General features: G+C 34.9%; 1 protein-coding gene across 1 annotated transcript in view; it reads right to left on the reverse strand.

Moving 5' to 3' along the window:
* The window catches only part of LOC136035579 (uncharacterized), a 52,259-nt gene that overhangs the window by 12,607 nt on the left and 24,766 nt on the right, over positions 1-14,886 (reverse strand). Inside the window, exons 3-4 of the mRNA XM_065717453.1 lie at positions 10,109-13,963; positions 3,999-4,187 (exon numbers count right to left, since the gene is read on the reverse strand). Of these exons, the coding sequence (XP_065573525.1) occupies positions 3,999-4,187; positions 10,109-13,963 (4,044 nt within the window). The remainder of the gene's footprint in view (positions 1-3,998; positions 4,188-10,108; positions 13,964-14,886) is intronic.

Genomic DNA, 14,886 nt, shown 5'->3' on the forward strand with positions numbered 1-14,886 from the left:
GATATTTAAGAAATTCCTTTCCTCAAAAAATTCAATAGCGGCCCTTTTACCCTTAACGGGATTGTGTTGATCATTTGGCTTTCATATTAATTGATCAACGCTTTTACCTTTTTCAACTGGAAGAAAAATGGCCTAATAAACGTGGGATTATCTAAATTGGAATGTTTGCTAAGGTGTATGCATGATGGGTTCTATAACACTCCAACTTTCATTAAAACCATGACCATCATCTCTTAAAACTCCACTTATTGCGCCCTGCCCAGAAATACCACCCTCGTTCCTGGTCTTTGGATTGGCTAAAAGTTTTCTAGTTTCCATCAAAAATCTTATGAAATCATTAGGCTCATAATTTTCAATTTTGGAATCAAAATTTTGTGGGCGCTAATACCTTTACTTTCAGTCTCTCTCAAAATGAGAGAGTGATTTTTTGATTATATCCATAATTAGAAGGGTCAAGAATGTTCAAAATGTGTTTATGACTAGAAATTGGTACACCATTACGGTATATCTTCAAGGAATAATGATAATGAGAAAACAGACAGGATAACGAGGGAAGATTTTTATTGGCATATTTAAGTGAATAGATCTCTCTCCTCCCTCCCCCCATTGTCTAACAACTTCAAACCCAAATAAAATACTGTTTTTTTTTTTTTTTTATATCTGTTGGACGGGACTACAATTATCGTATTTTTGTTTAACTTTACTGAAAACTAACTAAAATCAACTTTCATCCTTCTTAAAATTACGTTTTGTACCATGATGTCTCTCAGTTTTGAGACAATTTAGACAATTGAGTGTAAACTTGTCTGCTACCACAATGAATTATGAAAAACTTCTACTTTTAATTACCTTTTCTCAAAATTAATTTTCTATTGGAATAAAATTTTCGTCTAAATGAAAGCATTGTGTTGCGAGAGCAACACTTTGGTTTTGTCGTGTTTTTTTTTTTTTTTTTTTTTTTGTTCCTAGCACCCCCGATTTCAGCTTATTCCTAAAAAGTGGTAAGGGTCAAACCTCTGCGGTTTTTACGGGAAGTGTGGACCTTAGGCCGGATTGATGAATATGACTTTACATTTTGGAAAGCTTCGTAGAACTCTTGCCTGGGGCCAAAAAGGATGGTTTTTGCTTGTCCTTGAGCCAGAGCCTATAGTGTGTGAAGTGAAGAGGAGTTGTATAGCCTATGTCAGAGAGGACTATCTGAAGTTATGCAGCCAAGCTTTCGTTGCATCAAACCATGTTTCTGCTTTCGATTGGAAAGCTCCGTTCTAGCAGGCAAGCAGGCAGGCAACAGTTTCAAATTGAAGATGGACTAAAATCTATAAGTGTTAAATATATGCGACAGTTACCCTGCCCCACAGCCAATATATCTTCTTTGAGTGATAAATAGAAAAATTTAGAGAAGCAAAAAAGCGGCATTTTCCCACGGGTCCGAAAGTGCTGCCATCTATTGTTTCTACCCATTTCTGTTCGTGATTTCAGCTGAGTTTATCATTCGGTTTTTCGCACTTGGGATTTCGGTAGGGAAATGGTATCAGATGAACCTCTTAAAATTTAAAAGTTCTCTCATTGCTAAAGAAATTAGAGTTTATCCTTTGCTCCTTTCTAAGTGATGACGTTAGAAAGTTGGCCTACGGCAAAAAAGTCAACTTTTGAACTAAGACAGATAGATTTTTTTTTTTCGACGGCAGTCGATAGCTTTTGATGAGCTGATCAAAGTATATGTCATCCATTTTTTTGTACAAAAATTTCTTCATGAGATATACCAGTTTGAAAGTTTGAAGGGGTTGACAACTTCAGTAGTAAGGTACACACTGAAACCAAAAATAGGCCGATACCAATTGTGAGACATATAGGGGAGTTGTAAGCAACTGTCGGCTGTTAGCTCATAATCATCCTCGGCAATGAGGGGTTCGCAACTCTTACTAGTTGGTGTACCTATTTTTTGTTTCTGTTGTATTTGATGGTAAGACCAATTTGGTTCCAGTGGTAAGACATGTAGGGGACTTGTAAGTAATAATCGGCTGTAAGGCTACAATCATCTTTAGCAATGAGGAGTTTGCAACTTTTGCGAGTTGGTGTACCTAGTACGTATTTTAGCATCCTTACAGATTAACAACTTCAGCGTTTAGTCGCAGTGAGGAAACAAAACCAAAGTGTTGCTCTCACAACACTTTACTCGGCGAAGCCGAGCAAAGGTTGCCGCAACACCTCACGTTGCCCATGCAACGTAGATCTAGTTTTCTTTCAAATTGTCTTTTTTCCTACTCTCTTTTTTCTATTCTCGTTTTTTATTGTTTTAAAAATATAGTTGCGAGAAAGAGTCAAACTTTAGCGTAAAGAGCGGGACATAGAGGAGGGGACAGCGCTTTTCATACACGGAATACTTTCTGTACGTTTTAAGTTTTAATGCCGCTCTTTACTTTCAGTTGAAAAAACTTTTTTTTGAAAAAACTTTTGTATTTTTTTTTTATTAATTTTCTGAATGTTTTTGAATTAATGCAGATTTCGATTTTGGCTCGCCGTACATGAATAATTAAACTTCACAATCTATACTATACCACTATACTTCACAATCCCCCTAGTGCTAAAAAGCATAGCCCCAATTTTATACTTACCCTGTATTGGAAGATTTTAGAAAAAAGTGGCAGGGAGGGGGCCTAGTTGCCCTCTATTTTTTTGGTTACTTAAAAAAGGCCACTAGAACTTTAATTTTATTTACGAACGTTTTTATTAATAATAGACATACGTAACTTACAAATTAACTTACGTAGCGAAATTCTATATTCGAATATTTCTATTACGTATATGAGGGGATTCGCCCCCTTGTCAATACCTCGCTCTTTACACTAAAATTCAAATTTTGTTCCAATTCTTGATTAATGACCTCTAAATCAGAAAGGCCCTTTAATTAGAATAAATAACTCTTTTGAAATTACTAAAAATACTTTACAGTAAAGGCAAGATATCGAGAGGGGATGAACCCCCTCATATAAGTAATAATTTCTGTTCGTTTTAAGTTTTAATGTTGCTCCCTACTTTCAGTTGAAAAAACTTGTTTTTTATTTAATTTCTCATTGTTTTTTCAAATAATACTGGAAAAGCCAGTGCCCCCTTCATGGAAATTCTCTTCCCCCGTGATAAATTTCTCCATGTAAAGATTTTCTCACGCGACCACCTCAATCCCCCACCACCACAAGAAAAAAAATCCCCCATGAAAACGTCAGAATGCTTCCCAATAACCAATACAATATGTAAACAATGGGCAGAGTTTATAACTTGTAGCCCTTCTCCCGGGGAGTGTGGGGGATTAAGGCATCCTCAAAGATATAGTTATTAGATTTTTTGACTATGCTGTACAAAATGGCTATCTCAAAATTTTCATCCAGTGACTTTGGGGAAAATACGAGCGTGGTAGGGGGCTAAGTTGCCCTCCAGTTTTTTGGTCACTTAAAAAGGGTATTAGAACTTTTAATTTCCGTTAGAATGTGCCTTCTCGCGACATTCTAGGACTACTGGGTCGATACGATCACCTCTAGAAAAAAAAAATGAATAAACACGCATCCGTGATCTTTCTTCTGGCAAACTTTCCACATTTTTGCGGATAGGAGCTTGAAACCTCTGGAGTAGGGTTCTCTGATACGCTGAATCTGATCGGGTTATTTTCATTAATATTTTATTACTTTTTGGGGGTGTTCCTTCCTTTTTCGAAAATAAGACAAGTTATCTCAAGCTCGTAACTTTTGATGGTTAAGACTAAACTTGATGAAACTTACATATATAATATCAGCATAAAAATCCGATTCTTTTGATGTATGCACTGGTATCAAAATTCCTTCTTTTAGAGTTTCGGTTACTACTGAGCCGGGTCGCTCCTTACTACAGTTCGTTGCCACGAAGTGTATGAAAGAAAAATATAAAAAAAACTACTGTATTCTCTTTTTTTCATGTTCATCGTGATGATTGCTCTTTGATCATCGTTTTTCCACAAAAAAACTTACCGTCTTCTCTTTTCTTCATGTTCAGCATAAGGATTACTCTTTGATCATCTTTGGAAAGAATGGGCTTTTCCTTTGGCTTTTCAGTTGATAGCTTCAGAGTGGGTATAGGGTAAGTGGAACGCGTCACTTCAGGTTGGTAGGTGACTTCTTCAGAATCAAGAAAATCAATTGTCCCATTACTTGAGGTCTCTGTAATTTTAAATAAATCAGACCAAATTAGAGAAGCAACAATTACTGACAACTAATAAAAATATAATACGAACAAGCAGCACCATTGAAATCAAGAGGTCATTTTACGTTGACAATAAGCAAAAAACATGAAAACATCATCCGACCGAACGAAACATAACAACCTTCCAAAAGTAACTTTTCTTATTCTATTTTTTATTTTATTATTTGTATTAACATTAAGATCTACTTCTTCAAACAACTATTAAAATAAAATATTTGAAATAGATTAATTTGCTCATTGATGCCATCTATCAAGATAGGCATCTTTCTTTTGCGTCATTTTTTGGTCATGTATTTATTCTATGGTAGGGAAGATTCAATATCCGAAGAAGTTTGTTACCCTGCTTGAGAAAAATAATATTTTAAGTAGCGTCAAGTGATGACATTGAAGAAAAAATAAAGTAAAATTTTTCGGTAAAAAGTAAAAAATACAAAAAAAAATATTTCAATATTGAAATTCCATACTTTTTAACAAACTATTAATAGTTCGTATTATAGGGAAGTACTTCTAGCATACATTACACAGGATTGCCACCCGGTGAAAATCACTGGACTTTAGTGATTTGTTGGTTGATTCGGTGATTTTCTTCAATAATCGAGTGATCTATGTCTGATTTATTGATTTGTTTTTTTTAGGCTATATAAAGATTACTATAAATAGTGATAAATCACTACGGATGGCAACCCTGACGTTACATCTAAAACCTCTTAGCATACGTTAGTGGATGTCAGAGCCATTATTACGCATGCCTTGAATTGGATATCAAAACAAGACCAGATTCAATTTTCTTTATTAATAAAAATAGAAATATATAAATTATAGTTCTCTTTGCAAGTATAGTTCTCTTTCAACATCTAATAAATTACCCCCTTTCAACTCCGAAAGCACAACCATTTTAACCTTACAAAATAAAAATGATAACAGCAGAGATAATAATGAAAATAAACAAATATTACTTATTAATCAACTATATATATGGAAATTCAATCGGATACAAGTAGGGAAGCAGGTAGATTGTCCAGTTCTCTTTTTTCAGGAGATGCTCTGATACCCTGAAACCCATTTCTGACTTTGCAAGAGGAGCCATACAACCCCTCTAGTATCTGTTACTCGTCAATATTAGTTGTATATTTTGGATTCTTTTATTTGATCCAGGTTTTAAATTTTTCTCTTATTTGATGGCTGTCTTGTCACATTTTAATTGTGAAGTTTTCTCAAAATTATAGGTGTGCAAATTCGATTCAAATGAATACTGTATTTAGGTTAGCAAATACTTTAAGAATATATTATAAAAAAAGGAAATTTTCATGGTTTAAGAGCTTCCTAAACGGGCTTGGATAGCCTTTCAATGAACGCAAAAAAAACAAGATTTGCGAACACGCAAACATTCGTTATACACTTATTTTTAAAATTTAAATATTTCTAAATATAGGGATATTCTGTCAACTTCTTAAAATATCCACCATCTAATGCGGTGGGTTATTTTGTTTCTTAAAAAGGAATAAAAATATGAATGTCCAGTTTCGTCTAGGAATTAAAATGGCTAACTTCAACAAGCTTTGGGCATTTGCTGAATACCCAATGCGGAAAATCCTCTTGAAAAGTAAAATAGAAAACCCCAAGGAAGTACAGAATGACATGACAAAGCACTTTATATCCATCTCTTCTTTTTAATGGTCATAAAAATTATCTTTAATGCCATGTATTCCCGCAAATTGGACAATACTGCGAACTTGTAGCATGCTTAACTGACCAAATATTCACAATGTTGATAGTTGAAACTTATCTTCTCTCATAGTTTTTGTGGTTTTAGTCAAAGATATGGCTAACTTGCAAGATTGGGAACTGGTGCTAGTGTCGCCAAAACCATCAACGTCATCTAGTGTTTGGCGACGCTTTGCATTTTTTTCAGAATAATAATAAAAATACCTAATCTAAATTATGTAGTTAGTAAAATTAGTGTGGTAATAAGTGTTTGATTTCAGTAATGACAATAAAACGATTTCAAATCTTAAAAAAATGTCAAGTGTCATCAAACACAAGATAGTGGTGATGTTTTTCTTCCGAAACTAGTGCCAGTTTCCGCTGTTAAAGCTGCCCATATTCTTTTGCTTTAGTGTTGTAGGTTATCTTCTAAGGTTTTTTTATCTCATTTTCAGAGCTTATTTAACAGGCGAAAAAGAAAGGATTTTACAGTGGGTTTTTCTGATGATGAAGTTAAGAGTAGCAGTTAAGAAAGACAGTGATGCTACGATTAGTGTTCAGTTCGTCAGAGGCCTAAAAAGTTCTGGGTTATCTTCAGATATAAACTGATATATATTGGCTAGCCATGGTAACGCAACAATAAAGAGGTTTTAGAGATGTAACGTATGTTTGAAGTAGACGCTAATATGTGAACTTAAGATAGTGTGATTTTTTGTGAGGTGCAAGGCCGATCATCTTAGGTGCAATGCCGTAACCAGGGGGAGGGTAGGATTCATCCCCCAGATTTCTGCATTTCCGAATCCCAGGACTTTCCGGTGTCCTCATTTCTTTTTTTTTCTGTTTTTCACTTTTTTTTAATGAATTTGACAATTTGGTTAATAACTATTAATCAACTTATTGGCACCTAATATTTTGTATATATTGTTATAATAAAAGAACCTTGAACCTTGAACCAGTCACCTTAGTTGTGAACCTCGCTTATCATATGCACAAGCAACGCCTATTGTACGCCAAAATATTTGCTTGTTCAGTTGCAATACATCTATTCTATAATTCAATATAAATTTTTTTTTTCTCTTGAAAGACTTATTTGACCTTTGTAGAACTGCACCGCCTGTTGGGAGTTAAACTCCCTCCCATCAAACCGGTGTAAATTTCAAAGCTCCAAAACTATACTTCTGAAGCACGAATAATTTATAATTAATAATTTTCTATAATCTATAAGTTAAATTTCAAATTATGATAGTAAATTATGCAATCGTAAATTTAAATTAATTCTTTTCCTTATGTGCAGCTTATAGGCTTGAACGCAAGACTCTCAATCGTGACACATCCTTCCCTTGGTTGTTTTAAGATCTCTTCCCCATTTTTATCTCATTTTATTCGCTAATATACGGTGACAACAATTACCAGCTAAAACCGTATCATCGCTCCCATTAATCTATCACAAATTTATTTTTCTCTTAAGGGTCTATTCTTACAAAATCCCTCCCATTATACGAAAAAAAAATATATCACACAGGTAATTGGGCTGACAGATGACTCTGGTGAATAGGTATACCCACTGACACACTTTCTGAGCCTGCTGCATACCTTATACCCCATAATGGTTAAAATCAAGCAGGTTTAACCATGTATGGTCTACAATTCTTAATGATATCATTGGAATGGAGAAAACCCAAAGAAAATATTTTCGCAAGGCAAATAAAAACCTGATCTACAAACAGGATTTAAGGTAGTATAGAACATTTTCGTAAGAAGATTACGAGATAATTAATGATTTCGAAAAACATGAAAAAAAGATTCCAGCATGTGGAAACAATAATAAAACCAGCTTTTTAGTGTTGTGAAAAAATCGATAGGACTGCAAAATAAAATAAACAAATGGGAAATGGAAATGTTAGAGATACACTTATAGCACATTCGGAAGACGGCAAAAACTCGATGCCTGTAAATTATTCTGATCATCCCTGATCACCCCTTTTTGTGTCAAGTGAAAGTGCTTACATCTATCATGCAATAAAAGGAAGTCAAATAATTTTTTCTAACAATTTCTGAGATGTTCGTAGAAAATGAAAACAAAACAGAGAATTTACTATCGTTTTAGGCTATTTGATTTTTGAAATTATTAACAAAGGGCTCTATGCATGGCTGTATCCAGTGGGAGGGAGTTTATAGAGTTCGATCGAACAAACCCCCTATCAACCCCCAAAAAGTTTATCCGTCGCGTAAAAAGTGACAAAAATATATAAATGATATTTTGCTGCGTTTTACAAGGTTTTTTGCGACCCACCCCAGATAAAAACTACCCCCCCCCCCCGAAAAAGCAAACCCCAAATAAAAACCCTGGATACACCCTTGGCTGTATACTAAAAATATGCTGTTCCACTGAATCACATCTTTGTAAATTTTTCGGGATTAAAATACCCTGAAGTAAAATTCTTGGGTAAAAAATGTCATATTTGCCGAAGAAAAATAAATATGGTTATTTAGGCCTTTCTCGTTGGCGTAAATTCGTAGCCGTGGAATTTAATATTCATTTAAACAGAAACATTGCAGTTGTGGCAATTCAATATATTTTCTAAAAAGATACTAAGCTCACGATCGTTTAAATATACTAGAAGATAGTTTAACAGAGGTTTCACTCCAATCAATGAATGAAACAGTAATTCTAGAGTTGACCTAGTAAAATTTTTATGGTAAATAAGAAAAATCCAAGATTGAAAATAGTTTCAAATGGGATAATGTTAATAATAGTAAAAGAGAATTGTATCGAGGTAACGAATAGGGAAAAACTTGTAGCAATAATATTTTCCTGAAGAAAAGTTAAGGTAAAAAACAGCAAACTAAAAAACTAATACTAAATACGAAAAAAAAGAAACAAAAGCTAAGACAAAATACATAAAAAAAAACCTTTACTAATCAATTTTTAATAATTATTTAATTAATTTCTATTAATTAATTAACTAATTAATTTGTTGGGGATTGAGGCTAGATTAACGCTCCAGTCAATCAATGCTGGATTGAGGCTCCAATCCGCTCCAATCAATGAATGAAACAGTAATTCTAGAGTTTACCTAGTAAAACTTTTATGGCTAATAAGAAAAATCCAAGATTCAAAATATTTTCAAATGGGATAATGTCTATAATAGAGGTCCTGTGGTGGCGCAGTGGATTTGACCTTAGCTTAGTAATACGGGACTCAGAGATCGAATCACGCTGCAGGAATGCACTGCAGGGCCGACGCAGGGACCTTAGTAGTCAAGAAGCGTCGTTAATTCTTAAATAATAAAAAAGTCTATAATAGTAAAAGAGAATTATACCGAGGTAAATAATAGGGAAAAATTCGTAGAAACAATATTTTCCTGAAGAGAAATTCAGGTAAAAATCCCAGCAAACTAAAAAACTAACACTAAATACGAAAAAAAAAAGAGACAAAAGCTAAGATGAATACATGAATAAACCTTTACTAGTCAGTTTGTATTAATTAGTTTCTATTAATCAATTTGACGGAGTGAACCCAACTGGATCGAGGCTAAGGCCTTTAAGGTACACTGCCTCCACGCCCCAGATGGCTAAGCTTGCAGAGTCACGCCACTAACCCCTACATCAAGCCAAGACTGGGAAATCTTTAGCAGCATCAGGATTTGAACCTGCATTCCGAGGAACATAGTGTCGTGTGCCATCCACACGGCACAGGGTGGTTCACTTTTATTATTAAGGCCTTTTAATAATGAGTATCCACATTATTCAAGGGAAACAGGAAGAAATTCGATCCAATCAATCAAAATCATTAAAGATTACAATGCCGTGTTTAAATTATAAGGACATCAGCCTCTCTAATTAATCTAATCATATTTATTGTGTTTTCTGTCGTTTTCTTCTTTTTCCTATGTGTTTTTGGCACTGAGGGCACATTGTCAACTTCGGGTCGATTTATCTATTTTTTTTTTACCATCATTGGCCTAATCCAACTTTTTGTGATTAAAATAATAAAAAAAAATTAAGTTCCTTATGATTAACCAGTTCAGCCTTAAACTTTTTCTTCGCTTATACATCTTAGCTGTTTAAATATATAACACTTGGGAAAAAACAGACCCTGGATTTTGACAGCATGAATCTATACAGGAAAAAAGAGTTTCTAACTCAGATAAGTAGAAAAAATAATACTTACTGTTTAACAACGCTTGCTCCCAAATACACACTGGATCCTTGTCACAGTCGAATGGTTTACTTGAAGCAGAGACAACAGGTTTCAAGGTCAGGAGTACGTCGGGAGTTTCCACCAAGCCCGGCACATCACCAACACTTAACGTGCCAATTTCCGATATGCCTACATAAGTGTTTGACTCAGTATGACTTTCAGTGTTATTGGATTGATCATGATTTTCAGCTCCCTGGTCGTTATATAATTTAGCTGGATCATGGGGTATAATAGTGGTACTGTCAAGCATTTCATCTGTAGATAGGTTTGCTTCATCAGAGAAGGGTGCAAAATCCTTACTGATTGCTATTTCAGCATTGTCCAAAATAGAGATTTCATCACTTAGCAGGGAATCATCAATGAAATTCTGAATTTTTTCCGGAATTGCTGCAACATTTTCAAGCGCTGGGAAGAAACTGCTGGTGCCATCAGACCTTTTTTCTTCAATTAAAATAGTAGGCAAATTTTCCTTAGAAACCGTGATATGCTCTTCTGTACTAAAAACTGTTGTGGCTTCCATATTAATTGTGGTTTCTGATTCTATTAAATTAGTGCCATCATTTTCCACCAAAGAGTCACTCTCAATCTCATCTAAGTCTTCTTGAATGTCGTTCAGAGTCGAACCATTAGTATTATTGTCATTCGATTTTAAATCTTCAAAAGAAGAAACCATACCTTGTTTTGGCACTCCTTCAAAATCTGAGTCTATTACCGTAATTATTCCATTATTAATGCCTTGTTGTAAATTACTACTTTTAGTTTTGTCGTTAGCTGGAATCGAGGATGTTGTTTCTAGCTTAGCCACAGGAATATTTTCAATATCTACAAGTGATCCGTCAACATAATTAATCTGGGTATTTTCTTTTACTTCTGAATCAGACTCTGTTGGTTCAAAAGTGTTCTCTTCCTTGTTAACTAGAGTCGAGGATTCTACATTAACAGTAGTTTTGAAGTCTAGTGTATCAAGGTCATTATTTGTTACAAAGAGCTCATCGACAGAATCACTCAAGATATCTTCATTTCCATCCTCATTGGAGCCAACTGGTGAAATAATCTCAGTATCACTGCCTGCTTTTAAATCGTTACTCTCAACTTTGTCGTTAGCTAGAGTTGTTGACTCTATATTTATGGTAGTTTCTAAACCAAATACATCAAAGTTTTTATTAGGTATGAGTAACTCATCAATCGAATTGCTCAGTGATTCTTCATTTGTTCCTTTATCAGTATCTACTGCTGAATCAATCGCAGTATCACTGCCTTCCATTTCATCGGTGCTCTTAACTATGCTGTTAGCTAGAGATGTGGACTCTATACTGATAGTAGTTTCTAAGCCAAATGGATTTGTGTCTTTATTAATTACAAGAAAATCATCATTAGAATCACTCTGGATAACTTTATTAGTTCCCTCGTCAGAAATTATGGCAGAAATAATGGCAGAATTACTACCATCCAATAAATCACTGATCTTAGCTTCGTCATTAGCTAGAGATACAGATTCCACATTGACAGTAGTTTCTGAACCAAGTCCATCAATATAGTTATCACTTACAAGAAGATCATTAGAAGAATCACTCTGGACATCTTCATTAGTTTCTTCACCAGAGTCTAAAGCTGTAATGTTCGTAGCATCACTACCTTCCTTTAAATCACTACTCTTAACTTCGTCATTAGCAATTGTTGTCGATTCGACATCAGCGGTAATTACTGAATCAAGTGCAAAAATGGGTTTATTAATTACAAAGAACTCATTAGCAGAATCACTCTGGGTATCTTCATTAGTTTCATCACCAGAAACTATTGCTGAAATATTCGTTGCATCACTGCCTTCCTTTAAATCGCTGCTCTTGATTTTGTCATTAGCCATAGTTGCTGAATCTATATTAGTGATAGCTTCTGAATCCAATGCATAAATGTGTGTATTACTTACAAGGAACTCATCAGCAGAATCACTCTGGATATCTTCATTAGTTTCCTTGCCGAAGTTTACTGCTGAAACCATCATTGTATCACTTCCTTCTTTTAATTCTCCACTCTTTACTTTGTCATCAGCAAGAGTTGTGGACTCAAAATTGTTGGTAGTGTCAAAACTAAATACACCAATATTATTATTAGTCAAAAGCAAATTATCAACAAAATTACTCTGGATATCTTCATTTCTTTCAACAACAAAGCCTGCTGTTGTAATAATTGTGTTAACACCGTCTTCCTGTAGATCGCTGCTGTTATTTTTCTCATTAGCCAGAGTTGTGGAATCCATATTGATTAAATTAAGCGCAGTAGGGCTACCATGTGTGGTAGATAACTCCTCAGTGAAATCAATCATATCCTTCTGAGTATTTTCATAAGTTTCTGTAGCTTTATTTAAAGTAAAATCATCTTCAATCACAGCTTCTGGTATTGTCTCGATATTTGGCGGTGAAATAATAATACTAGTTTTGTCGTTTTTGGTAATTGCTTGTATACCTAGATTCTCTGCAGCAAGAGTCACATCATTTGTACCTTTATGTAAAATGCTTGTGGAGGTATCACTGTTGCCAATGGTTGATGAGTCTATTGTCACGGTTTCTAACACAGTTGCACCATGATTGTCATCATTCGCGAAAAAATTATCGGTTGAGATGTTTTGAGCGTCATCAGATATTCCTTGGATATCATACACTGTCGAAATTATCTGACTCACATCTTGTGACATTTGGTGTTTCCCTGAAAGAGCAGCATTAGCCATTTCATCCTCAAAACTTGTATTATGAATTGGCATTATATGCATAACAGAATCCATCGGTTTAAACGGCATGACAAGCGAAATTTTTTGCGAGTTATCCAGTGAACTATTAGCAAGGGTTAGAGAGTCCAAACCAATTATAGCATCTATATTGTCCGTCACGATTTTCTCATTACTCAAGCTAGACTGATGGATAGTGTTATTCGCCGTATTACCTGGCATTTGTATACTATCATTTAAAGTAGACGTTGTGTCACTTTCTGTGCCAGGCGTCAATTGTACATTTAATGGGGAAACATCTGTGATTTGTTCGTCAGTATCTATGATTGAGGTCTCAATAGCAGGATTTATTACATCACTAAATGCACTACTAGAGACTATCGAATCTGCGCTACTTATTTCATTCAAATTAAGATCACCATGAGTCTCAATGATTTTAACAATATTTTGTTCAGTAGTGACAGAAATAGAGCTGGTGGTAGGATTGATCGTAGTGCTAGCTGCAGTTATCACTTCCTTGGAAACTTCTGTTGCAGCTGCTGGTGTTTCACTGTTTGCACTATCAGAAGATATGGGATTTATGCTACTATATTTACCATTGTTCTTAATGAAAGTAATCACACTTGGCTCTGTCGTCGTAGCAGAAGTACCGGTGACGGTACTATCAGGAGTTGTAACAACAGCTAAAATCGTCGTTTCCTGAGAAAGTTCTGTTGCAGCTGCTGGTATTTCATTATATGCGCTATTAGAAGATATAGGATCTGCATTGTTATCTTCGTTTAAAACGAGGCTGCCACTGTTTTTAATTAAGCTATTCACGGAAGGTTCTGTAGCAATAGCAGTAGTGGTAGTAGTTTCTCTAGTGGTGCTACTAATAGTATTCGTCGTGGCTAGAGTAGTTGTTTCTTCACTAGCATCTGTTAAGCTGGTTGATGTTTCTGTGACTTCATAATTTTTCTGACGACAGCAAGAGCCAATCAGGAATCTATCTCGACAAAGACCTAGATGAGTGCCTCCCGAGCGCCAACAACTCCAAACATATACACATTCTCCAACGCCACCTCTCGCAGTACATGAATTGCCACGTAGTTGAGGTCTTAGCACTAAAAGAGAACTTCAGTTGTAAATATGTTACTGTGAATGTTTGAAATTAGGTTAATGTCGACATTCACCGGTGAATACCCAAAATTCCTTTTTCTCTGCTTGGATTCAATTGACTTCGTGAATCAGCTTTTTCAATCTTATGCAAGTTATGATGGTAAAAGCTAAAGTTAGGTTAGGTTATTTATGTTTATCAGGATTACAAGTCTCAGAAATGGGTTAGAAACCTAATCTAACCCAACCTAACCTTTCACCATCAAAACTTGCATAAAGTTAAAAAAGTTGACTTGCAACGCTGACAAAATCCAATGAGAAAAACATGTATTCCAGATATTTACCGGTGAATGCACTAAAAGAGAACTTCAGTTTTAAATATGTTACTGTGAATGTTTGAAATTAGGTTAATGCCGACATTCACCGGTGAATACCCAAAATCCCCTTTTCTCTGGTTGGATTCAATTAACTTCGCGAATCAGCTTTTTCCATCTTATGCAAGATAAGATGGTACAAGCTAAAGTTAGGTTAGGTTAATTATGTTTAGCAGGGTTACAAGTCTCAGAAATGGGTTAGAAACCTAAACTAAACCAAGCTAATCTTTCAACATCAAAACTTGCATAAAGTTAAAAAAGTTGACTGGCAACGCTGACAAAATCCAATGAAAAAAAAATGTATTCCAGACATTCACCGATGAATGTCGACATTCACCGATTTTGGACATTCACGGTAACATATATTTTAAAATTCGACAAGTAAGCCTAATGACTGTGACAAAGCTTGGGGTACTACCAGCACAAAGTTTGCAAGTTCGTTTTTTGGGATGAAAAACAACCCAATTGATGGTGAACAGGGGACAAACTATTAGGTGATCTATATGTAGCAACAACATAATGAAACAACGTTTTAACATAAATTTTAGTCTTCTGGT

Source organism: Artemia franciscana, chromosome 14 (genome assembly GCF_032884065.1).
Source record: "Artemia franciscana chromosome 14, ASM3288406v1, whole genome shotgun sequence".
Taxonomy (NCBI): domain Eukaryota; kingdom Metazoa; phylum Arthropoda; class Branchiopoda; order Anostraca; family Artemiidae; genus Artemia; species Artemia franciscana.